The sequence below is a fragment of the Magnusiomyces paraingens genome (genome assembly GCF_902498895.1).
Source record: "Magnusiomyces paraingens strain CBS 517.90 genome assembly, contig: contig3, whole genome shotgun sequence".
NCBI classification, from domain to species: Eukaryota; Fungi; Ascomycota; class Dipodascomycetes; order Dipodascales; family Dipodascaceae; genus Magnusiomyces; species Magnusiomyces paraingens.
This window is the reverse complement of record NW_022474069.1, coordinates 3,086,448-3,113,446: the sequence shown is the minus strand read 5'-3', so window position 1 is coordinate 3,113,446 and position 26,999 is coordinate 3,086,448. Positions and strand designations below refer to the sequence as shown.

Sequence of the window (26,999 nt, the reverse complement as noted above, 5' to 3'; positions counted from 1 at the left end):
AAAAAGAGTACTGAGGAAATGTTGTTTAGCAGTAAAAAATTTTGATTGAAACAATTATTATTTTTATAATCAAGATGGGCAAGTAGTTGATAGTGAATAATGTAACAATGTAATTAAAGAAAACCATTGTTATGGGATAATGTTGAAATATGCCCTAGTGCCATGGCATACATTTTAACAATGATATTTGAGGCACTCAATTTTGGAGATCATATTATATAATTCTGTATCTTGGGTATTCCACCATAATATGTTTTAAAGTCTCCAAAATTTGACCACATTTTGAGTACAAATATTTTTAGTTCCAATGTCATGCTTGGTGAAGAATATCTACAAGAAAAGTTTAAATTATTGACAATCATTGTTTAAAATCCAAAATTCTTTGATATCGATGGGATATATCTGGTTAGAATGGTTTTATTGGATTCACTTTTAAAAGGCAATGTTAATAGTGCTTTCAATCAGAAAATAAACAATTTATGAGAAAGCGTTTCATAAGAACTTTAAAATTATAGGTTTTTAGGCCAGGTTCTCAGTGACCATATTTTGATTTGATAATGTAATATATTATTATAAACGTTAAGAACAGCATTTAGTTGTAATTTTAAGGAAATGAAATTGGCATCCCTCCCTTTTTCCAATAATGGGTTTATTGTGAATCCCGAGTCCATTTTAACTAAATAAATTGTTAGCATTTAATAATAATGGAATATTTATATATATATATATATATATATTGATAGTGAGTTTAATTATATGAGTATTTCTATTTATAGAATTTATTTAATAAACAATATTTTTGTATCATTTTATATACCCTATTCTTCTTATACTGACAGTTGCAAATATAACTTTTCTGTTAATAGAATCGCTTATAAAATTAGTGTCGTACCAGTAATGGTTTCTCTATCTTTATCAAAAGATAGAATATAACAATTTCTTACCTCTCTCTCTTTTTGTCATTTCGTGACAGTTCACTAACATAAATCACAGGAATTCACCCACTTACAAATTGGTGTGTTTCAAGATGACCAGGGTCCTTGTATTTTTAATTAATATAAACGAAAACAAAGTTTTAGGAACTGGAACTAAAATCATGAAGTAGCTAAGTCTTCTTTTAAATGATTTCTTTTCTCTGGAAGATGATCAATTATAAATAAGAAGCTACATCCTCTAAGAACAAGAACATGTATAACCAAGAAAATAATTACATTTTCATCTATATTTTATGTGTTAAATACATATTTTACACATATTTTTTACTTAAAGAACTATACCTATTATATTTATTGACCACAGGAATCTTGAAAGTCTTTGAGTTGAGGGATTCCAACATAATTTTACTTTACCCAAAAACCGAGCTTTTTCTTATTTACACCTTTGTTTGAACCTTTGTATGAATATTGTTGTTAAGCCATATCATTTCTATAGTTAGTACCACACTAGAAATTTTATATTATCCATCTTTTTCACATAAGCGTAGTTTCAAAATATATATCTTTGTTTATTTTTATTTTTATTTTGGGGGCATACTTATTAATCTTTTATGTATCATCATTTGCGAAATTTTTTTTTGGATACTTAACTAAGTATAGATTATAATCAGAAAATAAAACTGACCAAAACTATAAAAAACCAGCAATTATTCATTGATTTTGTTAGATAATATTTTAACTTAAACAACGAATTAATTTTCCATAGTTAGTTAAAAAAATAAATAAATATTAACAAAAACCGCTTTACAACAATTTAAAGAATCATTTCAAACAACCGTTTATATTATTTAAATGAACACAGAAAGTTACAGCCAAAGGATTTACTTGATCTAAATCTGAAACGGGCTCTATGAAGGTTAATTTTTTTTTGATGAAAGTTTTAGAATTCTAGCAAATGTAGAAATAATAGGATAACTTCTGAAATTTTTCATTCTTAAAATTATATAGCACCTCAAATTATAAAGTTTTCGGATTTGTTGGTTAATTGATGTAAATAATTACGTTCAATTGAACCACAACACTATATATCTAATACTGTCATTGGTATTCAATTTTTTTAAGTTTTTTTTTTTCTCTGTGATCTTAAGTTATATATATTTTACTTAATTCATTTAAAAAATATCCGATTAGAAGTATTTTTAAAAGTGATTTTAAATATGTGTTTGTTTAATTACAAACTAGTATAATTTTTTTAAAAAATTTCTAATATTAAGCCAAGATGATTATAATTTTAATAAAAAATTACATTTTCTGTTTCTGATTATCATTTGGGTTTATGTTTAGTTTTAAAAAAAATAACACTTAGAAACCAAAAAAATTAAAAAGCTTTTAATTTATTTGAAAAAAAAATAGCTTTAAGTTTCTAAAGCTTTGGACTCAAAAAGTTTTTTTGTTGTCTTATTCGATTGATAGTTTTTGTATTTTATTTATTAAATAATATTTGCCCAAAAATCCATTTAATAGAATATTTTATATCGTTTTCTTTAATAACAAACTGGCTTGTATTTTCCAATGCTTCTATTAAGAGATGGTCACAAGGTCTTTTGTTTAGTGTCTTTAGAAGAGACTAAAACATTTGGTAGCAAATTTCAATCTTTTACCATTAATGCTAACCGAGGTATTCATTTTAAGGGTATTCCTGGTGTGTACTAAAAAAATAGCAAGCAATATTTGAAGATTTTGTAAGTTTTTTTAGTCAAAAGTGCCTTGTACTAAGATCACAAAGAGAAGGCGTAGAAAATCTAGTATTACCACTTTTATATTTTTTTCTGGTATCCTTCTCCTTAGTTTCAGTGTCTGCAATTAATATCTTGGGTGTTTTATTTTGTTAGTTTACCAACTTAACAGTCCCTCATGTTCAGAAAGTGTCGGCAAATGTTGCCGTAGATCTTAGTAACAATCTGATGATAGACATTGTCAGCGAGATCCATATGTGTGGGTAAGAAAGAATAAACAAACTTTTTGTGAAGTATATATCTTAGTGAAACAAAAATTTTAGTAGTAGTAGGGTAGTGTTGTAAAAAAAAAAAAAAAAAAAAAAAAAGCTATGATCTTTAGTCTAGGGTTTTGGGATAATGGTAAAATGGTAAAATGGTTTGTTTTAACAAAAGTTTCTCATCAGTGGATCAACTGGTTTTGTTTACCGGCGAAGAGACTGTTAGCAAAGTTAAAAAGATAAAATCAAGCTATTAAAAAAATTCAGTTATCATTTTTTATTTGTAAGAAATAATCTATTTTTTTGCTTTTAAAAGATATTTTTTTTTTCTCTGTTAGTTAGTTCTAAAAGTCAATCAACTTGGTTTGATTTAATTTTTTTTTTTTTCAAGTCACTTTTAAGATCTTTCTATTAACGTTTATACTGGTTTCAATAATATTTATTATGACTATATAGTATTGAAGTATTTTAACAAATAGTTCAATTTTCACTTTTTGTTATATTTTTTTATTTATTTTTAGTAAATTTTTATTCACTGTCATTCTTTTTTCAAGCCACTTTGCAAATATTTTTTTATTTAATTTATTTCAACCTCGTCATTCCTTTTTGGACTTTTCATTTTACACCGGGTCTTGCGTTAGCAATTATACTATAACTTGTTTGGAAATTTGTTATCTTTCTTTTGGATATCTTTGAATTCCCTTCTAAATTTGGCTTTTTTTTATCTTAGGTACAAATAAATGTGCCTTGTGCCTGTACCTTTGACACTTCAGGTACACTATGTACCTTTCATAGTTGGATGAGATTATTTATCTCCATGAGAACTTGGTGAGTTTTTTTTTTAGGTAAAAAGTAAGAGGAAGAAGAGTGGTTACGATGTAGTATTCTTTATCTTAACGCAAAAACCCATTTCCTTGGGAAATAGTAAAGATTTGTTTTTATAATGAAACCAGGTTACCAAACAAAAATAAGAAAAAAGAAAAAAGAAAACTAGTTTGCAAGACTATTTTTTTTTATTATTGCCCCTTTATTTTCTTTTTGGTGATGTAACTTGCTTCGACTTCGATCTTGCATTTCCAAAAACAAAAACAAAAACAAAAATAAAAATAAAAATAAAAATAATTAAGCTTATATATAATAAGATTAACTATTTTTTTCAAATCTTAAAAGTGGATAAGACCGTTGATTAATTTTGTCAACAGAATTGAATAAAAAAACTCGGCCGGGTTTGTTTTTTTTAATAATTAATGATCATAAGCATAAACTTATCACAATATTGTTACACGTTTGTGTTTATTATTATTATTATTATTTTTCTAAACTAGCTAGTCTGCATTTTATACTGTATCTTGATAAAGGTTAATGCAATATACTGGAGACTTTTGTCCTGGATTAGGAAATCTTGAATTGAAGTATGTTGGTAAAGATAAAATACTTTGATTTTAAGGCATATTTTAATTTTATACCCCTGATTTCTGTAAAAGTTCAGGGGGTAGGGAAATAGAGACTCTCCACAAAACCAATCTCAATCGGTTAACGTAAACTCAAACTAAACTTAGATGAGAATAAAAGAGCTGTACCTTTTGTAGAATCAATTGTTCCCGATCTGGATTTAGTTTTTGGGTTCAAGAAAGATTTAAGATTTTTTTTTTTTATCGTTTGCTTGTATAATATTTTGTATTTTGATAATACGTTATTGAATATATATTTAAATTTTTTGGGATTTTTGTGGTTGTTGACAGAATGGACTGAACTAGTTACATATTTGGTCAAATGAATGTTTTTTTTTTTTTTTCTTTCCAAAAAAAAAAAATTTATGTTGCATTACTAGTATGGTAAAGAGCTACTAGTACCTGATTTAACACATGGGAGGTTGATTTTGGATAACAGAATGAACCATCTTTATTAAAACCATTTAACTTTACAGTGAAAAGTTCAATTTAGTCAAGTAATCACTGAAAAAACGTTTTGTCTACAGGTCAGTTATTTAAATGGCCCTAATTACATTAAACAATAGCATCCTGGAAAGAGGGAAGGGGGGAGGGTTAATTTTCTTCTGTTATGAGGTTGCTAGTAATAACCACCAAACTTTGGTAAAAAGACTTTATTTTCTTACTCCCTTCTTTTTTTTTAAGTGCGTTATTTGGTAAAGTTGAAAAATATTTAAAAAAAAAAAAAAAAGGGTAATTAAGTAGTAAGTACTACCACTTAGTTGCAATTAACATCACATTTAAATGTTTGGAATGTTAAACAAAGTCAACATCCATTAAATTTTCTGAATGCTTTCAATAAGTTCATGCAAGGGTTAATTAAAAAAACATGACTGGAGTTAATCAGGTTTTTACGTACTACTAGATCGGTTATCTTTAAATTGCTCATGTTTTTTTAGACAAATACTTAGGGCTAATAGTGTACTTTTTATATTTTATTTTTATTCGATATTCTCTTTCTAAAAATCAACATTGGAACTTTGTAACAAAAGTATACCTTCTATAGGAAAAGGTATTCCACGTGTGAATTGAGGTACTAGCCACTCTTTTTTTTTTTTTTTTTTTAAAAAAAAAAATTCTAAAGAGATACAGAGGAGAAAGATAGTAAGAATTTAACCCCTGAACTCAGTGGATCATCTTTACTCTTGGATATTGACATCTCCTTCATCTTAATACCTTTTCGTATTGTGAATTGATGATGTTTATGACCATTTATTTGGACCTTTTTTTTTGCAAGTCAAGTCCTTTAAAATGGGTAATGTTTGGAAATAAATAAAATAAAATAAAATAAAAAAACCAAATACCCAGGTTCTTTACCTTTTTTTTTGCCAGATCTACTTGGTTTCCTAAATAAAAAAATTATGATTGAGTACTTACTTGATGGGCTAAGATTGACCCTTGGTGAACAATCTCACCAATAAGTTTTATAGTTGAAGTGAAGATGATTCAGTCTTTGTTTTACCAAACAGATTAAGCGACCGTTATATAAGGCAGAGAAAAAAAAAGAACCCCCCCCCTCCCCCCAAAGTATTTTATTATTTTCAAGGGTCGCTTAATTTTAATATTAAAGAGACGACGTCAGTTATATAAAACTAAACATTTTAATATCGCATAAAGATTGATTGATTAATTAATAAACTGGACCTTCGTTACTGATAACGGGAGCCTATTTGTGGTGTTTAACTAAGTTTACTAACTTGATCGCTAAAAAAAAAGATTTGACATTTAAGTTAGTAGGTAGACATTTTCTGGTAACAAAATAACAAAATAAAAATTCGCTTATCTCTTATTTTTTTTCTTTTATCCCCCTTAATAATAATAATATTATTATTATTGTTATTATTTTTTTTCCTCTTTATCACTTTACAATCGATTCTAAGGTTGTCATGGCTTCCAAGTTTCTAATAGTCTTTTAATGATCAAGAACTCTTTGATTTTTTTAATATTATGATTGTATATTGTATATATAATAACAATAATAATGGGTGCCACTCCATTTTATAATTTCTATTACCATTTGCTTCAATTACAACAACTACTTGGTTATCTAGAATTTTGCCGCCAAATCGGATCAGCAAAGTATATCTATATATTTTTATATATATTTTGTAATGTAATTGTGTATTTCTTCCTTAGACAATCATTCATTCATTCCATTTAATTAATAATATTATTTCCTTAATTACATGTAAACAAATAGATTTAAAAAAAAAAAAATCCCGGCCAAGTAATTGACTTACTTAAAACTCTCATAATCATTAAAGCATTTATGCACATTTCTTTGAAACTGAAATGTAATAGCTTGAAATGCTTGAAATGTTTGAAATAAAATGAAATAAAAAATAAAAATACCAAAATGATGGAATTCTTTTTTTTTTTTTTTTTTTTTTGGTCTCAATAATTTTTTAACTATTGTATATAATTTTTTTATCGCTATTAACCATTTGTTAAACTTAGTGTGGATTTTTAGTTGGACTTCGGTTTTTTTTTATTGCCAGGTAATAATGATAATGATAATGATAATAATAATAATAATAATAATAATAATAATAATAATAATAATAATAATAATAATAATAATAATAATAATAATAATAATAATAATAATAATAATAATAATAATAATAATAATAATAATAATAATAATAATAATAATAATAATAATAATAATAAATAATATTCAATTCTTTTTATCTAATTTAATTACCAACTAACAACCGTTGGCTACAAAATAAAAACTAATTCTTCTTCTTTTTCTTCTTATTCAAGAACTTTTTGTTTGGTATCCATTTCTATGACTATTTTTATCATAATGGTTTATCATAAAAAAAAAAAAAACAGGGTCTTTTTTTTTAACTATTAAAACTACTACTACTACTACTACTACTACTACTACTACTACTACTACTACTACTACTACTACTATCACTATCACTATCACTATCACTATCACCACTACCCCCTCTTTACCAGCTTTCCTTGGACTACAAAATCAGGACTTAATTAAATTTTTTGTATAGTTTTAAAAGGGGTCCGTCCGTTTAAGTCTCCACTGCTGCTACCACCAATAACTTCCTGTCTTCTCTCTCTTCTCCTTGCCCCGTTTATCCACTTTTTTTTTTTTTTTTTTTTTGCCATGCACTGTGGGTCCCACGGGGTCCCTCTCCATTCTCTCTTTTACCTTTGTGATATGTATATATATGTATGTATTTTTTTTGTGGACGCCAAAATAATAAGGAATTTTGTTTTTTAAAAATAAATAAAATAAGGTGTCCTTTGGACAGGCGCTTGTTAATAGTATTTTTTTTCATTTAATATAATTGTGATAGATATATATATTAATTTTTCCAAAAACATCTTCAAGCATAGATTCATATTTATAATTCAAAAAGTAAAAAAAAATAAAATAAAATAAAATAAAAATTAAAACCGATTGTGTGTGTGTGTTTTTTTTTATTTGTTTGGATATTACTATCATTGGCTGGTTGTTGTGGCTTTTAAATTTTAAAAATACATGTAATACAAACTTTACATGTTGCATTATCCCAGATATTACCACATAAATTATTTACCCATACTATTTTTAGAAGCTTACGCACTGTTTAAACTTGAAAAAAAAAATCCAGGAACGGTATGGTACCCAAAAATATTAACATTTCGTTTTTTTTATTGTATAATTATAGGTACCTTGTGGGACCGCCTGCCTGTTTTAGGTAACCGAGTGCGCGCGCCTTTTTATTTTCTTTTCATTAATGATAATAATCAATATTTATGAATAGTGATGTTATATCTGCATAATGCGTATTTCCTCATCGGGTAATTTGTTTCTGCTTGTTTGTTATTTTTGTTTTTCTCTCGTTTCTCATGAAATTTTTCACTTCAAAATAAAAGACTTTGGGGTTCATATTTTTTTTTTTTTTTTTTCAAATAAATAAATTTTTTAAATTTAACAACCAAATTCAATTTTAAAAATAAGAGTTTGTTGTTGTTTTTCTTGTTGTTCCCATAGTTCTCTTTTCAAATTTTCAATTCCATTTTCAATTCCAATTTTTAAATAGTTTTCAATGTATAATAACCATGGTATTTGACAATATTTAAAAATATTTAAAAAACATTTTAATGTTTATTTGTTTTGTTTTGTTTTTTTTAACTCGTAAGTCACAAATACCATCTTGTAAAAAAAAATCTCTTTCCAAAAATCAAACCATTTTTTTCTTCAATTAAACAAAACAAAACAAAACAAAACAAAAAAAAATATTTTCATCAGCTAACATTCCTATTCTTGATTTGATTTTATTTTATTTTATTATTATATTTTATTTATTTTATGAACTTTTTTTCACTCATACAAAAACAAAAACAAAACAAAACTCGCAATCACCACTTACTTGCGTGCCACATGTTGATGCAAGGGCACGCCGTGGCGCCCACTTTGCACGTGTAGAGACTTGGGTTGTTTTTTTTTTATTAAACCTCTCTCTCTTTCTCTTCTATATATATATATATACCTTCTCGGTATTAACAGCACCATCAACTACATAGCTCGGTGCCTGTTGCTTGACTGATGTTCCTGCTGCAGACAACTTGCGCGTGTTCAAAAGTGGGTCCCACACACGGCGGGTCTTTCCTAGTCCATGTATACAATTGTTATATGTATATGTGTCTAAGCTTACTAGTTCTAAGTCTCTTTTGCTTCTATTTCACATCCTTCCTCGTCTTGTTAGTCCCCTTTTTTTTTTTTTTTTTTTTTTTTAAAGCGTCCCACATTGCGGGTCTTGAGGAGTTCTCTTGTATACACTTAGCCATTTATTATTGCCACTAAGTTAAATATATCTATTTGGTTTTGATAGTGTTGGACGTAATATGGTTTTAGTTTTAACAGTTGGTTATTTAATTTCAGTTTGCTTTTTAAAACTAGTCCTATTAAATATATATATATATATATATATATCTGTACATTTAAAAGAAAAAAAAATTTCAAGAGAGATTCGTAAATGGAAAAAAAAAAAAGGTTAAGTATTAAATGTAAGTTTACTACAATTCATGTACATACATCTCTCTGAATTAGACTTCTCTCAAATTAAAAAATAATTGAATAAATAAAAGGCTCAGCTTATCGAAAATCTTGTTAATCAAGGTTTATTTTTCACTCTCGTTTAGGTTTCTCTTTTAGGGTTTTTTGTCCACACTATTTGATTTTTTTTAAAAAAATATACCAGATAATAAATAATTGTAGCATAGAGTATTTTATTATAAATTAGAGACATTATAAAAATAAAAAAAAATATACATAAAAGAAAAACAGAGACACACCGCAAGAAAAAAAAATAACATATGGAATATACTAAGAGTGTTGTAGTACAAGAGAGACAAAACCTAGCAAATGGAAGGTAAAGAAAAAGATGAACTTTTATTTATTTATTTTTAAAGAATTAGATTAAGACATTCAAACACCGCCTATAAACTTTCTTTTGGTATATTTTGCCTCCATCCATTTGCACTGCTCAACTGTAACACTCACACTCTTTGGCAATTGGCCTAGTTTCTTTTTTTTGCAACTTTTTTTTTCAACATCTTATGCTTGAGTCGGGTAGTAAGCTCTTTGTGGAACATTGGCATATCTGTAAGAAGTTTGAGGTTGTTGATGTGTAGCACCCATTCCTCCAGTGTTGCCCATGACAGTTGCTGCTGCAGCCATAGAAAATTGTTGGTGTTGTTGCTGCTGCTGTTGTTGCATTTGTTGCTGATGATATTGGTAATGACCATCAGAGCCCGGAGGAGAAGGAGCCGCCGTCATGGGAAAGATTGGCAATTGAGGAGTGGCTGGAAGTTGGGCTGGAGGGTAATGGGTTGTTGCTGAAGGATGATGAGCTGGAGTTGCAGTGTAGTAATGCTGTTGGGATTGGTGGTGTAATGGGAAAGTTTGGTAAGATGAATGAGAGCCTGGAAGAATTGGCGAAGAAGTTGAGGTTGGAGACGCTGAGGAAGGTGAAGAAAGGGAAGATGATGATGAAGACGATGAAGATGATGATGATGATGATGATGAAAGAGAAGGAGCAGGGCCTGGGATATTTGCAGTTGAGGGTGAAATGCCAGCATGTCTCGCAATCATAGGAGGAGGAACCTGTTGTTGTTGTTGTTGTTGTTGTTGTTGTTGTCCCGGTGTGACATGATGAGTATAGATACCTGGAGCAGGCTTTGGTGGAGACGGGATAGGACCTGGGGGAGTAAGTGCAGCTGGGAGTGGAGGTAATGGGGCATGTAAGGGAGGTTGCTGTTGATGATGATAGGTATTGTGATGGTTGTAGAGAGCAATTGCTGGAGAAGTGGCTGACGCTGGGTCTTTGGATGCCATGAATTGTTGCTGATGGTGTTGGTGTTGGACGGGGACCTGCCCCGAAACTTGGTGGTGGTGGTGGTGATGATGATGATGTTGTTGTTGTTGTTGTTGTTGTTGTTGTTGTTGATGCTGTTGCTGTTGTTGTGTAAAGTAAGGTTGTTGACCTATGTTAGCTGTAGCCACTTGTGGATAGACACCTGGGAAGACAGGTTCTGGGGCATAGATGTGATTTTGTTGAGGTAGTATAGGAGCGGATTGTAAAGATGAATTTGGAGTTGAGGATGTCGATTGAAGATTTTGGGCATGTTGCGGAGTTGTAGTTGTTGATGATGGTGATGAAAGAGATGGTGATGTTATTGTTGTTGGTACAATTCGTTTGGGGACTCTCGAGATAGCTGCACATTTGCCTGTTGCTGTGAATTTCTGAAGACACCGGGCATAATGGCGCTTGAGTATGTCTGAGCGACAAAAGGTATCTTGACAAATGGAGCAGACATGGGGGCGAGAGCCGGTGTGTTTCATAAAATGACGTTTGAGGTGCTTAAAATGAAGATAGGAGCGGTCACAGTGGACACATTGGTACCGTTCTGCTGCATTTTTGAAGGACTCGACGTACTCGGGTGGTGGGCCGGTCCGTGTTGTTCGTCTGAGAGGTTGTTCGTAGTTCATTGTGTGAAAAGTTTGAATGTTAAGATAAAAGAATGTAAATAGATGAATGAATAAATAAAAAAAAGTAAAGGAAAGTTCAAGGAAATACGAGGTATTATATATATATAATGGAGAATATATATATTTAAGATATAATTATATAAAAGAAGAGAGGAGTAATATATATATAATATAATAAATGTAGATAATGATAAAATACAAAAATAGGTAGAGAAAGGACTTAAAGATATATATATATATATATTCTGGGGTTATTAAAGATGGTGTATTAATAGAGGAGAGTTAAGAGAAGATAAATTTAAAGGCCCTTTTTTTTGCCCAAATGAGACAAGGTGCAGCAAAAAGTAATAGTAGGTAGTAGTAGTCGTAGTCGTAGTAATAGAAAAATATATTAGTAGTACTAATAGTAGTACTAGTAATAGTAGTAGTAATAGTAAGACAGGTACCAAAGTATATAAAAATAAAAAATAAAAAATAAAATAAAAAAAAAAAAAAAAAAAAAAATAAAAAATAAAAATAAAAGTTATATAATAAATATAAAATATTATTATGAAATCAATCTCTTTTCTCTCACTTTATATTATTTTTTTATATTTATTTATTTATTTATTTATTTATTTATTTATTTATTTATTTATTTATTTATTTATTTACTCAGTCAAGTTTTGATTTCCATATATTTATATTTATATAATTAAATTATTTCTGTAATTTGTGTGTGTGTGTGCCTAAAAGCCTTTTTGTTCTCTCCAATAGCAGCCAGCGTTGCCAAACAGTGCAAACTCAGACATTGCGAATAATTATTTTACAATCACGAACAAACAACCCAGAACATAATTATTATTATAATAATTATAATAATTATAATTAAGTATACTATTAAAGGCCATATTAAAGTATAGTACTATATATATTAATCATTACACCACTTGTCTTTTTCTTTTTTTTTTTATTATTTTTTCATTGGATCAAGTCTGGATCTTTTTTTTTAATATGACCTTTATCCCTTATGCCGGTTGAACAATGTAATTCTTTTCCATACAATACAACGTATACCGTACCAGTCGCCTGAGGTCGTCCAGCGACGCCGGGTCGACTGCCTCGAAGAGTACGGCCGTTCGGTGCGGCAAGTAGTTACTTAAAAATAGAGCCTTTTCGTCTCTAGTAAAGCATGGCATATCGTCAATCGCCCGTAGAAATGACACTCGTTCCTGTTGCTGATGCTGCTGTTGTTGTTGTTGCTGTTGCTGCTGCTGCTGCTGCTGCTGTGGTAATGGCTGTACAGGAAACATGGTCGAAGAAGAAGAGCCTAGTACAGACGGTGAAGATGACGATAAGACAGAAACAGAAGATGGCGGAGGAGGAACAGGAGGTGGTGGTTGAGGAAGTGGCAGAGGAGGGGGGGTAGCATGTTGTTGGAGAGCAGCCTGTATAGAAGAAGTAGAAGAAGATAATGGCAGTGGTGGAGGTAGAGGTGGATGTTTCTGATGATGATGATGGTGCTGCTGTTGCTGTTGCTGTTGCTGTTGCTGTTGCTGTTGCTGTTGCTGTTGATGTTGATGTTGCTGTTGCTGTTGCTGTTGATGTTGATGTTGATGTTGCTGTTGATGTTGCTGTTGCTGCGGTTGTGAGATATGTTGTGGTTGTAGAGGAAGCTGCTGGTGGTTCTGGGTTGTAGTTTCTGAGTACATGTATGGGGCCAATGGTTTTTGTGGCCACCATGCGGAATTATTGTTGTTGGTGTTGTTAAGACTTAGACTTTTTTTGGACTCTTCTCTAGGAGTGGGTTGTTGGGATGAAGGAGTGCCATCATTACTTGGGGTTGGCATGGCTGACGATGCAGCAGTTGGATGGCCTTGAGGAGAATGGAAAGAGCTCGGGGGTCCCAGACCCAGATCATAAAGTTGTTGTTGTTGTGAGACCTGGGCTTTTGGTGATATTTCCGAGTCAAGAGGAGAGTCGAGGTCATCCGGCGTGACTGTTGAACCTTCAGGTTTTTGTTGGAGAAGAGCCGAGGAAGAAGAAGATGTTGATGATGATGATGATGATGAAGGTGGCTGTTTAAGTTTGTTATTATTATTATTATTATTATTATTATTATTATTATTATTATTATTATTATTATTATTATTATTATTATTATTATTATTATTGTTGTTGTTGTTGTTGTTGTTGTGGTTGTTACTACCACCACCACCATTATTTGTATTAGAATGTACTCTCTTGAGATCCAGCTCTTTGAGAAAAGAATAGTGGGGATACGGTGCACGAAGTTTTTCCGCGATATCCGGGGCCAAATGGATATTTGCTTGGATAAAGTCGTTTCGAGCTTCTTCCGACGGGAAGTTGATTGTTCCATCGAGTTCATTAATTTCGTAACCGTTTTTGATAACGGCAGAGTTGTAAATGCGGAAAACCTTTTTTTGATTTTTGAACCAGTGTGTAAAGTTGTCTTTGGTACCCGAGTCCAGATTGTGCTGTCGGTGTACGTCGCACCATACGCTGAAGAACGCTCGAGCGAGATCGTCATCGATGGTCCACTTGTGGGATGCGCGTAGTTCTAGAACCATGCGAGCCAAGATGTCTTTGGCCATGGCTTGACTGACTGGTTTTTTCCTTGGCCGTTTTTTCGGAGGCATATTTGGCTGTTGCCCTTGACTATTTGAGCTAGATAGAGAAGTGCGTTTTTTATGTCTTGATAGGAAGCTTTGCTGGGTTGATGACGATGAGGACTGAGGAAGGCCTTGTGCTTGAGAGATTGCAGTGAATCCTCTTGGTTGTTGAAGTGGTTGATGTTGTTGTTGTTGTTGAGGTGGTGGTTGTTGCTGCTGCTGTTGTTGCTGCTGCTGCTGCTGCTGCTCCTGTGGTTGTTGAGACTGTTGTAAAACCATATCTAAACCATCTTCTAAATCCGAGTCTGACCCACCGGCTGTCAACGGGAACCCCATTGAGGGCATATCATACTGGAGAGAGCTGTGAATGTCCATTGGACTTGTTTGTTGAGAGTGCTGTGAAGTTCCAGGAGGACCGTTGGTGGAGCTAAAAGTAGATGATGATGACGAAGATGATGACGAAGATGATGACGAAGATGATGAGACTGATGAGATAGAACAAGGGGTTGGGATTCCTAAAGATGAGAGTTGACTTGCAGAGGAGAGTTGGCGACTAAGACGGTGGTGGTGATTATGGTTAATTAGTCGGTCGTCCATAAAGATTAAGATTGAAAGATAACGAGGACCAAATTAGGTGTGATTGATTTATTGGTAGGTAAGTTTGTATGAGATGATGGTGATTTATAGATGGATATGATTGATATGATAATGATGAGATTGATTAAAAAAAAAAAAAAAAAAAGGAATATATAAGTATTGTTTGTGTGTGCGTGTATTAAAAAAAAATTGTGAAATAAAAAATAAAAAAATAAAAAAATAAAAAAATAAAAAAATAAAAACTTTTAAAAAAAAATTTTTTTTTTAGGAATTTGAAAAACTTTTTTGCCCTGCTTCTTCTCGTGTTTAAGGAATTTTCGAAATAAAGAAGAAAAAGTTTTATTTTCAAAAAAAAAAAAAAAAAAAAAAGTAACCGAAACCGGCGAGAGCGGGATTATCTAGATAATCTGAGTTATTTGATTGGTTTAATTAATCGGATTGAGGGGGGTGGCTTGCACGCGGATTCATTGGGCGATCGTATTGCCGTATTTATTAATTTTTTTTTTATTTTTAACAGAAAAAAAAAATAATGAAATTTTAAAAAATAAAAAAATAAAAATATGAAAATATGAAAATGAAAATGAAAATGAAAATGAAAATGAAAATGAAAGAAATAAAAAAGAAAAAAAGAAAAGAAAAGAAAAGAAACCAAAAGAGCCGAATATTTCAATAGTCAAATGTTTGTTGGTGGTGTGTTTAAATAAATAAATAAATATGTATTTGGTCAGTTTGTCAGTTACAGCCAACAAGTACTTCTTCTATTATATGCTATAAGATATTTTAATCTGGTATAAATTAATTTGTTGTCATATCAAATAAACCTTTCATCTCAATCTTTATTTGTTGTTGTTAACGTACGCGACCAAAAAAAAAAAAAAAGAAAAAAATTTATTTGTTTTGGGAATTTGAAATTCAGACCAAAAGAATAACAAAAAAGTTTTTGGTCATTTCTAAATCAAACAAAGAAAAAAATAAATAAAAATTTCAATTAACTATAATTAATTAATTATTTAAAAAAAAAATTTCAAATTTTTGAATTTTTAACTTTTTAAATTTTTAAAATATCAAAAAAAAAAAAGAAAAATTAAATTAACCAAATTTTTCATCCACAAAGAAGACGAAAATTAACTGATGGATTGTAAAGATATCTTTGAAATTTGGTCTAAATCCAGACTTTTATTAAAAAAAGAAAAAAAAATAGATATTTTAATAAATATATTTATATTTCTACAACCCAATGTTGATTTTAAAAAAAAAAAACATTTTGTCCCATGTCATTTCCTTCTTTTGTTTTTTTTTTAATTTAATTTAATTTAATTTAATATAAATAACCTACATATTTAAGGTTGATTTTAAGTATATTCTTGAAATGCCCACTTCTCATCTCTTCTCACCTTAAAACCGGCTAAAAGTTCCCGGCGCTCACACAAGTTTCTGGTACTTTTTAAAGTAAAAAAAAATAAAAATAAAATTTGAAACCCTAACCACTTGGTATCACGTGATATTTTTTCTTGTTTATATATTATTTATAGGAATAATAATAACAAGTTGACAAGTTGATTACCCGTGTTACTATATAATTTGCAATTAAGTATTTACCTGTGCTACTGCTATTCGTAACTGTTATTCGAATGATGTTTGTATTGTTGGTGTTGACATTTTTTTTCAAAAAATGGTGGCTCGCTACGCTCACATCTAGGCTCTGTTTCCATGAATTTTTTGGGGGTTTACCCTAAAAATGTACAGTATACAGCTTGAAGAAAGAGAAAAAAGAACCGGGTTGGGGGATTACATAAACATAATAGGGCTGCTTAGAAGAAAACCAATTTTTTTTGTGAAATGTAAAGAAGAAAAATAATAAAAATAATAATTGTAAACATTTATTGGATTCGAACCAAAGGTCTTAAATTCTTTAATGGTTTAAAAAAATCATTCCATTTTTTTTTCTTTAATAATAAAAATTAATAACAGTGTGAAAATTAAATCTCACACACATGTCTCACTTTTTTTTTTTTTTTTTTTGTTAAGGGATTTTGATATAGAAACAAAAAATATAAAGTAAATAAAAATAAAAATAAAAATAAAAAAAAGTATCCTAAAAAGTTCCATTCTTCTGTTTATTTTAATAATTCTCCCGAGATGATCTTCTTCAAATAGATAATAATAATAAATATTATTATTCTCATCATCAATATTTGTTATCCCATTGTCTTAATGGCTCTGCTGGAACTATTTTTGCTGGTTGCAGCATTTGGTCTATTCTTTTTGGTGATTGTCAAACCATCCCAAAATGTAAAACCAACAACAACAACAAAATCCACCAAAACTTCTTCTAATAAAAATACCAGTCAACAACAACAACCCTCAAAGAAAAGCTCAAATCATCATACTAACAATCTTAACAAATCAACAACAAAAAACCCATCAAAAAGACCCCCAGCATTGGCAACCCAAGGACTTCCACTCCCATCTCAATCACAAAAACAATACTACCAATATCAAAATAATAATAACCATCCACAAACAAACCCTTCATCCTCCTCTTCTCCATCTGCAAGAACCCTCTTCTCAAACGATACTTCTGCTTCAACTCAACAATCATCTCTCCCTTCTTCATCCAAACAACGATCCTCTTACTCTTCTTCTTCTTCTTCAAAAAAGCGTAGGTCTCGAAATAGTACTTGTACAACAAATAATGATGCCCTGATTATTCCTAAAAAACCTGCAGCTCATCAATCACATGCTCCTGCAGCTTCGGTTCCTGTTCAGGCTCCAACTCAGGTCCCAACTCAGGTCCCAACTCAGGTCCCAATTCAGGCTCCAGTTCAGGTCCCTGCATCTCGCAAATCCACCTACATGCCATCAGGTCCTAACCAAATCAACAATAACAGCAACTACTACTACCCCCCAAGACCAATGTCCACAAGTTACTACTACTACCCATCCCCTCGGATCCCAGTCCCGTCCCAAACTTATCACCAACAACAGCAACAAAAACAATATCAACAATATCAACAATATCCTCCCCATAATGTCTTCCCAAACCCCCCACAGCTCCAACTCCAACAACAAACTCAACTTACTCATAACCCACACTTGTCAGTCTCAAGAAACTTTAAACTTGCTCGCGACCTTTCAAGCGTACCTAGCGATGACTCGGGTGACGATGATGACGATGATGAAGACCTCAGTATTTCAGGTGATCCCTTCCAACCATTGGTAACAGCCCAACAAAATCCTTCATCTTCAGCTCCTACCTGGGATCCCAGCGGTCAACGCCTTCCAGGCCTTTTTGTGCGGCGTGACAACAATCCTCTTCAGCCCCAACCTACTACTAATTTTAATACTAATACCGTACCTCCACCACAAACTACAAACCCTTACCCAACTAAACCCGAATCTGTCCAACAATACCTCTCCAGGCATGCCAGAGACGCCGCGCAGGTCGCTTCGCCTCTAGACAACCTGCTGGCCCAACACTCCAAACACATGCGCCCCCCCTCAGTCCCCAAAATCAACCCTTCAAACGACTTCCCTACCCTCGCAGCCCACGGGCTCTACGTGCACGACGTCGATGGCGATGGGAACTGCCTTTTCCGCGCTCTAAGCGACCAATACTACGGCGATGGCGGTAAACAACATGCTACTGTCCGTGCAACAGCCGTCAACTACATGGCCACGCACCCAGACGAGTTTGTATTTTTTGTGGTTGACGAAACTCTAGACCAGCGACTTAAACGTATGGCCCAACTTGGAGTTTTTGGTGATCAGGCTGAGATTGTGGCCTTTGCTCGGGCCACCAACAGAAATATTACCATCCACCAGCGCGACACGCCTCCGCTCTTGGTGCGGGCCAGCGAGGACGGTGACGAGTCTCGAGAAAGCATGCACATTGCATATCATGCGTGGGAACACTATTCATCAGTCCGTAGAATCGGAGGCCCATACACTGGTGCACCAGAAATCCGCGTGAGGTTCAAACTAGACTCGGGCAATGACCAAGTGCTAACCACACAGCGTGCGCAACGCAAGAAGAATCGAATCGATGACGCTGTACGTATGATTACAGATTCGCTGCCGTATATTGCATCAGAAGCCACTGTACGCCGGCGGTTAGCAGAGCACAATAATGATGCCGATGCGACTTTAGAAACCATGTTGTGCGAAGATCCTGAGGAGGATGAAGAAGAAGAAAAAGAAGAAAAGGGGAATCTGAAACATCAGCAGCAATTTGCAATGCTCAAAGATGATGACCCCGCCATATTGCTTGAAAAACCATTGCCTCCACTTCCTGAAGAGTATCCATCACAACCTCCACCACGGACGTCGTCTCTGGGGGGTAGTAGCAGCGGGCGGAGTAACGGTGGAGCAGCTGGGCAACCGAAGAAGTTAAGTGCACGTGAAAAAAAGGAACGACAAAAGGCAGCTCGCAAAGAACGGCGGAAGCTGGATCAAAGTGGTGGTGGCAATGTTGAGATGAAGAGTAGCCGTGCTCTGGATGATGCTTCGATCCGAGTGATTGCTTTGTAAAGAAAAAAAAAACTGAAAGAGAAAGAGAAAAAAACGAAGGTTATTATGGATTCTTAAGAACATCTCTTTTAAAGGTTTTATGTATTAATAGAAGTGTTTTTTTTATTTTTTGTATGTCTTTTCATAAAATTTATCCATTTTATTTGTGAGGAGAGGGGTCACTAATTAGTGACCGTTTATAAGTCAAAAAGATTTATTTTTATTCCTGCTTTAGAGAGAGTGAGCAATGGATGGATAGCTATGATGGGATTTGTGATTATGATTTATTATTGTTATTATTATTATTATTATTATTATTATTATTATCGGAAACATTTTTGATTTTGTCTTTTTATAATTGGAAAAAAAAAATATAAAATATCAATCAAACGAATAAATTATTACCATTATTGATAATAAATACTATAAAAAAAGACATCAGAATATTCCATTAAATAGACTGCCTTTTACTAAACCCAGCGGTTTCTTTTGTCTGTTGTTGACGTTAATGTTAATAATGTTAATGTTCCATTTAGTCTGGCATTTTGAATATCCTTTGATTTGTTGACTTTTAAACCTCTTTACACGAGTAACCCGATCAAGCGACTAAAATTCTCTTTTGACGGCCCTTTCCATTACTAAATTTCACTTCTACAATACGTTTATCTCGTTTTTTTTTTTCAAGGGGTGACAGGGTCATTTACAGTTGTAAGAGTCATATTAAATTTAAGTTATATTGAAGTTAAATTAAATTTAAATTTAAATAACTGGAGTGTTTTTGCTTTAATTATCAAAAGAGAGACTACACAAGAGTTAATCCATATATATAGTTTTTGTTAAATCAAAACAACCATCTTTATGTCTTCTCAATTGAAATTTTGGATTTTCAAGTCTCATTGTACATTATTAATATATATATAAAATATATAAAAAAAAATAGTCAATCTGCATACCTTTGCTTCTCCTGTCTGTTTTTTTTTTCTTTTTTTTTCTCTCTCTTCATCCCAAAAAAAGAAAGGTGCGCTAGATCGCGTGAAATAGGCGATATTATTATTATTATTATTATTATTATTATTATTATTATTATTATTATTATTATTATTATTATTATTATTATTATTATTATTATTATTATTATTATTATTATTATTATTATTATTATTATTATTATTATTATTATTATTATTATTATTATTATTATTATTATTATTATTATTATTATTATTATTATTATTATTATTATTATTATTATTATTATTATTATTATTATTATTATTATTATTATTATTATTATTATTATTATTATTATTATTATTATTATTATTATTATTATTATCCCATATGGCCAAGCCCTTTTTTGTTGTTTAGATGAAATTTGGGAATTAAGAATTAAGTAAGAAAGAAAAAAAATTTTTTTTTTTTTTTTACAGAATTTTAAGATTTTCAAAATACTTCTTTCTTCTCTTGGCTCAATTTTCCATTTAATCTATCTGGGACCTAAACAGAAAAGGAAAAAAAAAAAAAAAAAAAAAACTTCTAAATGTTCGAACTTAAAAGCGACTACAGACACACACACACACACCGAGATACACAAACATGTTAATTCCTGTGTTTAACCAAAAGAGTACCACAAAGTAATGAAAAGTATGCTTGACAAAAAAAAAATGAAATATATTTTTTTTGATTAAACTCGAAAGATTTTCTTTTCTTTTTCTGGGTGTTTTTTTTTTCTTGCTTTCTCTTCCTTCTCTCCATAATATGTTTGAAAATAAAGAAATAGCATTCCTCGACCAGAGTACATATACTAACTTAATGTTATCCATGACTATCCCTTGGTGGCCCGCATATAGTCCAACTGGTCCAAAGGCTAGAATATGACCGTCATTAGCTTGCACTTGGACTATTCTTCAAAAATTTTACTATGTAAAACCTTATTTTTTTTGAGTTTTTGCTAGTTGGACTATATGCGGGCCACCAAGGGATAATTTCAAGTTTTTCCGAGTCCAGTCCTTAGAAGGTTTCCAAAATACGCCAAACAAACATTGAAACTTTGCCTTATAGGAAAATGAAGATAATATTAATATATATATTTATTACATTCGCTACATGTCTTATTAATATCTATTTCCCTTTAACTATCCATCAAGAATCTATTCCCATCTATCTAATGCTAATTTACTGGCCCAACAATCTTAAAATTATATCTTATATATAGATAACTTTACCAAAACTAAGTTCCCATCCATGGCTACTGTAACACTACTGAATCATATTAGATCCTTCGCTTCCCCTTCCTCCTTACCCTTTCTGCTCGTATCGTTATATTTATATTTATTCCAGTCAAAGCTCTCTTCCGCTATAATTTCTATTTATATTGGTAACTTCATTATATATATTCATGCACAGAATCTGATAATATATACCCAGGATAATGTAACCAAAAATACCATCTAGGTATGTTACAGTTCCCAGAAAACCTAACAACTCGGTCAATAGCGCAAGCAATCGAGAAACTTAAATATATATGTAATAATAATAAAACATTAAGATTTGTATTTCTCTCTCTCTCTCTCTCTCTCTTAAAATTTCCATTTTGGAATAATGTTATTATTCTAATAACAGAAAGTCGGACTGAAGCCTAAGAAATAGTTTTTTTTTTTCATATATATAATTAATAATAACCGAATTATATATTGAATAGGATTAGAAAAGAGTGATAGAAAGATCTAATGTTTTTGTTCTATTGTGAACCCACTTTAATATTAAAAAAAAAAAAGATTAAGACCCTTAAATATATAATTTATAATTTACATTCATCTAAATCTTGTGCTAATACTGACTTTTGTAATTAGGTCCATTAACCATACTTTTACGGGGTATATTAATAATTTTGCTCTCATAAAAGTTTACCCCAGTTTTTTCTTTTTTAAATAATTTATTAGTCATAATTACACCTGATTACTCATCTTTTAAATAATATTTATCTTGGCCGAGGATCGAATCCCGGTCCGCCACCCACAAACTCTCTTCAATTGACTTTTTCAGCAATCTAAGTGTCTTTTTATTTTTATTTTTTCAATTAACCATCATTGATATCCATCTTTCAATGTATATATACTCATTAATTCATTTCAATTATATATTATTAAATAAACAAAAAAAAAGAGGCAAATTACTTTTTATTAATTTTTTTTTTCTTCTTCTTCTTTCATATCAAAAAGTTTATTTGTGCTTGTTAAGAGCAGCCTCGACCTTGCCAGGAGCGGCACCAACAACCTCATCAACCTTCTGGCCATTCTTGTAAAAGATAAAGGTGGGCATGGCACGGACACCGACTTCAGCAGAAACGCTGGACAGCTCGTCAACATCGACCTTGATAAACTTGACAGTGGGGTTGGCGTTAGAAAGCTTCTCAATGACAGGAGCAATGGCCTTGCATGGGCCACACCATGTGGCGAAAAAGTCAACGACGGTAAGACCCTCGTAGTTGATGGCCTCCTGGAACTCGGAAGCAGATTTGACTTGAGTGACGGCCATTGTGGATATTGTGAGTGTTTGAGTGTAGTTGATAATTGAGTAGAGAGGATAGGGTTAAAATGTTTATAAAAACAAGAAATTAAACAAGTTGTAATGAGATGGAAAAAAAAAAAAAAGGCTGGAGTTTTTTGCGGTCTTATATATTCCATAAAAAAAAAAAAAGGGTGGTGGTCTTTTGAAAGAAATTATTTATAAGCAGCTTATGTCAGTCTAAAAAAAAAATAAAATACCTGTCAACTGACGTAAATATTAGTCATATAATACACACTTTCACGTGACCAAAGATTATAGCTGTTTAATTCCATGGAAATATCAAATTTAAAAAAAAAAAAGTATTATCAATCAATCTAAAGATTCATTAATTTACAATATCGTCAAAAGAACTTCCTTCATCTTCTAAAATTATTTTATTTAATAATATCAAAAGAACTTTATAGAAAAAAAAATAAAATTAGAAATCAAAAAAAAAAATACCCATATTGGTATTTATTATGCATCTTTATTGTTGTCAACACATTTTTTGCACACAAAGTCTAGATCCCCATAATCAAGGTACACAATCTGTAACAGCCCCATTATGATGACTATGATTTTTATCGCCGTTTCTGTGATTACTAACACTCTTCCATACCCTACCCCCTCCTCTCCTTTATGATATCCCGGAAAAGATACCACCACCATCATCAATTTTGCAAATCAATTTCTATTCTATATATACATTTCGTGCTATTACTAAAGAATCTTATAAATCTTATTTTTAACAAGATTGAAAATTTCTTCCAGTCTTTGTAACAGAAAAAAAACAAATTGACAATGATCAGCGCGGAGCTTTTAATGGTAAAGTAGAAAGTTTTTTTTTGAAAAGGTGACTTGAACATGATGAGAGAGAAAGAGAGAATGGAAAAAATAAAAAGTATCAAGATTAAATATAATTGTATAATTGAAAATCCTTAAACCTATATATACCTTTGTGCGGCTTGTTCCTTGAAAAATTAACATGCTCGACCTTATTCCCAAACTTTTACCAGGCCGTCTAATGTTTTTTTTTAACTACAGTCCAATTCTAATACCAAATTAGATATATAAAAAAAACGGTACTTTATTTAATACTGCTTTGTATCTTTTTTTTTTAAAAAAATAAAAAAATACTTAGATCTGGTGGGCAGGCAAGTATTGATAATAGTTAAATTACTAAGCTATTCAAAAAACCTTTTAAAGTTACTTGTATTTTTTTTTTTGCATAATATATTTAATAATTTATACTTAACGACCGGTCACTTTTTTATAAATACATGCATGAAATAATAAGGAATCCCATATTTTTCCAAACTCCAAGTTCCAAGTTCCATTCCCCCCTTCCCATTATTATTACCACTCAATTGAATACATAGACATAGAGAAGAATATATTAATTTTTTATTTTTTAATATTTTTTTCAAATTAAATACAAATTCTTTTAAGTGTATTAATTAAATATATCTACACACAAATGATGTTAAGGTCAAGAATAACAAAATTGAATAAAACTTTCAAAAAAAAAAAAAACGAAAAGAGAAAAAGATGAAGATTAAGAAAGGAAAATTTCATAAAACCTAATCCAAAAATGCGGCTGTAAATATAACGTGGGGAAGATCTAGCATAAAACAAGACCAGAAGCACTTAAAGATTTCGTTTATCTAAGCTTATTTATCATTTAAGAATTAGCTCGTTTAGTTGAAAAAAATTTTTTTTTTTTAATTTTAAATTAAAATGGATTAAGAGAAAAAAAATAGACTAGATGGTGTTCTTGATAACCATTGATTCTGGGAAATTTATTATTCGGAGCAGAGCAGACAAATTAAATTTCTGGGCCCATACAAGAGGATAGTAAAAATGGCAACGGTGAGAGAAGAGCTATTGATGAGAAAGAAAGAGCAGGATGAATTTTGTTTTTAGGTAATGTTTTGTTCTTTTTGTCCATGACCAATTGCTGAGATATGACGGCCATAAACGGAATTCAGAGTAAAAGATAAAGAAAAGTGATCACGTTTGATTCTTTTTAGAAATAGTCTCTTAATATAGAATCCGATTTTTTTTTTTTACTTTTGAGTACAATGACCACGTCTGAAGAATTAACAATGTTGGTTTACAAGAATAACAGACTAAGAATTGAGAAATACTATATATTTAACAGTATTTTCTTGTATTCATTTGTTTATTTCTTCTTCATTCACAATTATTTTATTAATTTTGTTTCATTAAAAAAAGAGACTTGTAAATACTTTTCTTTCCTTATATAACCATGCTTGAAGGGATTAATTGTTTGCCAAATAAGCAATCAATTAATATTATATTAAATTGAGAAAGGGTTTCAAAATCCTGGCGACACGAGTTAAAGGGTATTTCAATTGAGGGTTGCAAAACCAATTAAGTTTGTAATAATTTATTTTCATAAATAGAATCATATTGTATGAGTTTTGTTTATGATAGGATGACTTAATTTAGGATAACAAAAAGGTGTATATTTCAATTTTAAAAATTTTTTTTTTTAATCTTAAAATCATATATTTTCAGAAAAAAATTCAATAAGAGTTATTAAGATCAGAGACTTGGCTAGTTTGACCGGAAAATCGATTATTTTCATACCATAAAAGGAAATTTCTTTTGAGAGTCTTTCCTGTGGGGATATATAGAACGGCTTTTGTGAACTTTTTATTATAAGAACCAAAAAACATCATTTGTCTTTGAAAATAACTTAAAGTTAAATGTACATCAACCATGAGTATATTAATATAGTTTTCTCTTTTCATCATGACCATTAAGAGGGTTCGATAAAGAGTTACACTTGCTTGTTTATCATTAAATCACCATAGAATAAACCTCCAACAAATGGAAGAAAAAAAATTTTTTTTTTGATGACAAAAAAAAGTTTGCCACTGGAATTTGTTTTCTAAGGGGATTTTTTTTATTTTCAAAATTCTACAAGTAAAGAAGAGGTATTTTTTTTTAATATAGTACATAATTCCTGAGAATAATGTAAATCACTGATTAGACGGCTGCCGTTTGGTTTAAAGTTTTTTTTTCTTTTTTGAAACACGTATTTTTTTTTTTTTTTGACTCACATAACAACTGAACTGCATGGAATTTGAGTGAATGATGGAAAAAACCTACTACTACTGAAGAAAACCATTGAAGCATTTCCCTGACAAAAATCACCCTGATTAGATTTCATTATTTAAACGACGGAATTAAGTAATAGCCATGGTTTTGTTACAGATTTTCTACAGTAAGACTGTATATTTACAAGGTAATAAATGGTGTAGCTGCAACATGTGAAATAACCAAAGCTACTGATTGTGACTGATATCACATTTAAAGAAATCATTGGTTTGAAGAATTTCAAAATAAAGAGAAGAAGCACTATGTGTAGAACTAATAGCATAGGGATTGGTATTAAGGATAGATAGGGTATTTCAACATCATGTAAGAAAAAAGGTATGGACACTAGAAACCAGAGGAAAAAGACAAAAAAAAGGTGAGCCAAACATCATTTAGAGTAATTTTGGCCAGTTAACATTGTATTGTTCACACAAAGATCTATCTCTGGGTATTATTATATGTAATGATTGTTGGAAAAATTTCTCGTAGATTTTCTATGCTATTTATATATATACAATGGCTAGTTCAAAGTTCAAAAAATTATTAAGGAAAAAAAACAAAATCAAAGTCATGAATAAAAACAGTTCAAAGATAAATGAGTAATTCCATATGTCTTGAGTAGGAAAAAAAAAAAAGAAAACGTTATTAAATTTGTATATACCGTTGTTTGGAGGTTGAGATTGACCTAAATTCTGCAGAACCCAGAGATTCTTCTTTCTTTTCTTTTCTTTTCTTTCCTTTCTATTGGTAATAATTTTTTTACAGGTTTTTTTGAATGGCTGCCTTGATTGCGGGGGGATTGGCACCTACAATTTCGCCGACCTTGATGCCAGCTTTGTAGAGTTGGAAGGTAGGCATTGCTCTGATTCCGACTTCCTGCGCAACATCTTGAGACTCATCAACATCTATTTTGATAAAGTGTGCATCGGAAAACTCGTCGGAGAACTTTTCAACAAGCGGGGCCACCGCATGGCAGGGTCCGCACCAAGTGGCATAGAAATCAATCACTGTCAGCTTATCAGAGTTGATGGCAGCGTTGAAGGCAGGCAGTCCGGAGACTGGGTGGACAACCTGAATGCGGGCAGTAGAATGGAACGAACGGAGGGATTGTCTGAAAAGGTTCTTTGCAATCATTGTTGATTAATTGTTTGTGAAGGATTGTTTGTGGAAGTGGCG

The 26,999-nt window shown here is 31.1% G+C and overlaps 5 protein-coding genes across 5 annotated transcripts; 1 reads left to right on the top strand and 4 right to left on the bottom strand.

The window, feature by feature from the left end:
- Nucleotides 1-9,996: 9,996 nt before the first annotated feature.
- Nucleotides 9,997-11,430, bottom strand: SAPINGB_P004267 (uncharacterized protein; the record flags this gene model as incomplete). The annotated part of the gene is made up of 1 exon (XM_031998982.1): nucleotides 9,997-11,430. One exon carries the CDS (start codon nucleotides 11,428-11,430, stop codon nucleotides 9,997-9,999), a length of 1,434 nt encoding a protein of 477 aa, XP_031854873.1.
- Nucleotides 11,431-12,437: 1,007 nt separating this feature from the next.
- Nucleotides 12,438-14,639, bottom strand: SAPINGB_P004266 (uncharacterized protein; the record flags this gene model as incomplete). The annotated part of the gene is made up of 2 exons (XM_031998981.1): nucleotides 12,438-13,487; nucleotides 13,650-14,639. 2 exons carry the CDS (start codon nucleotides 14,637-14,639, stop codon nucleotides 12,438-12,440), a joined length of 2,040 nt encoding a protein of 679 aa, XP_031854872.1.
- Nucleotides 14,640-16,853: 2,214 nt separating this feature from the next.
- Nucleotides 16,854-19,169, top strand: SAPINGB_P004265 (uncharacterized protein; the record flags this gene model as incomplete). Its single annotated transcript, XM_031998980.1, has 1 exon — nucleotides 16,854-19,169. The coding sequence occupies one exon, from the start codon at nucleotides 16,854-16,856 to the stop codon at nucleotides 19,167-19,169; it is 2,316 nt and encodes a 771-aa protein (XP_031854871.1).
- Nucleotides 19,170-22,370: 3,201 nt separating this feature from the next.
- On the bottom strand, nucleotides 22,371-22,685 carry SAPINGB_P004264 (uncharacterized protein; the record flags this gene model as incomplete). The annotated part of the gene is made up of 1 exon (XM_031998979.1): nucleotides 22,371-22,685. One exon carries the CDS (start codon nucleotides 22,683-22,685, stop codon nucleotides 22,371-22,373), a length of 315 nt encoding a protein of 104 aa, XP_031854870.1.
- Nucleotides 22,686-26,582: 3,897 nt separating this feature from the next.
- On the bottom strand, nucleotides 26,583-26,957 carry SAPINGB_P004263 (uncharacterized protein; the record flags this gene model as incomplete). Its single annotated transcript, XM_031998978.1, has 1 exon — nucleotides 26,583-26,957. The coding sequence occupies one exon, from the start codon at nucleotides 26,955-26,957 to the stop codon at nucleotides 26,583-26,585; it is 375 nt and encodes a 124-aa protein (XP_031854869.1).
- Between the last annotated feature and the right edge of the window lie 42 nt (nucleotides 26,958-26,999).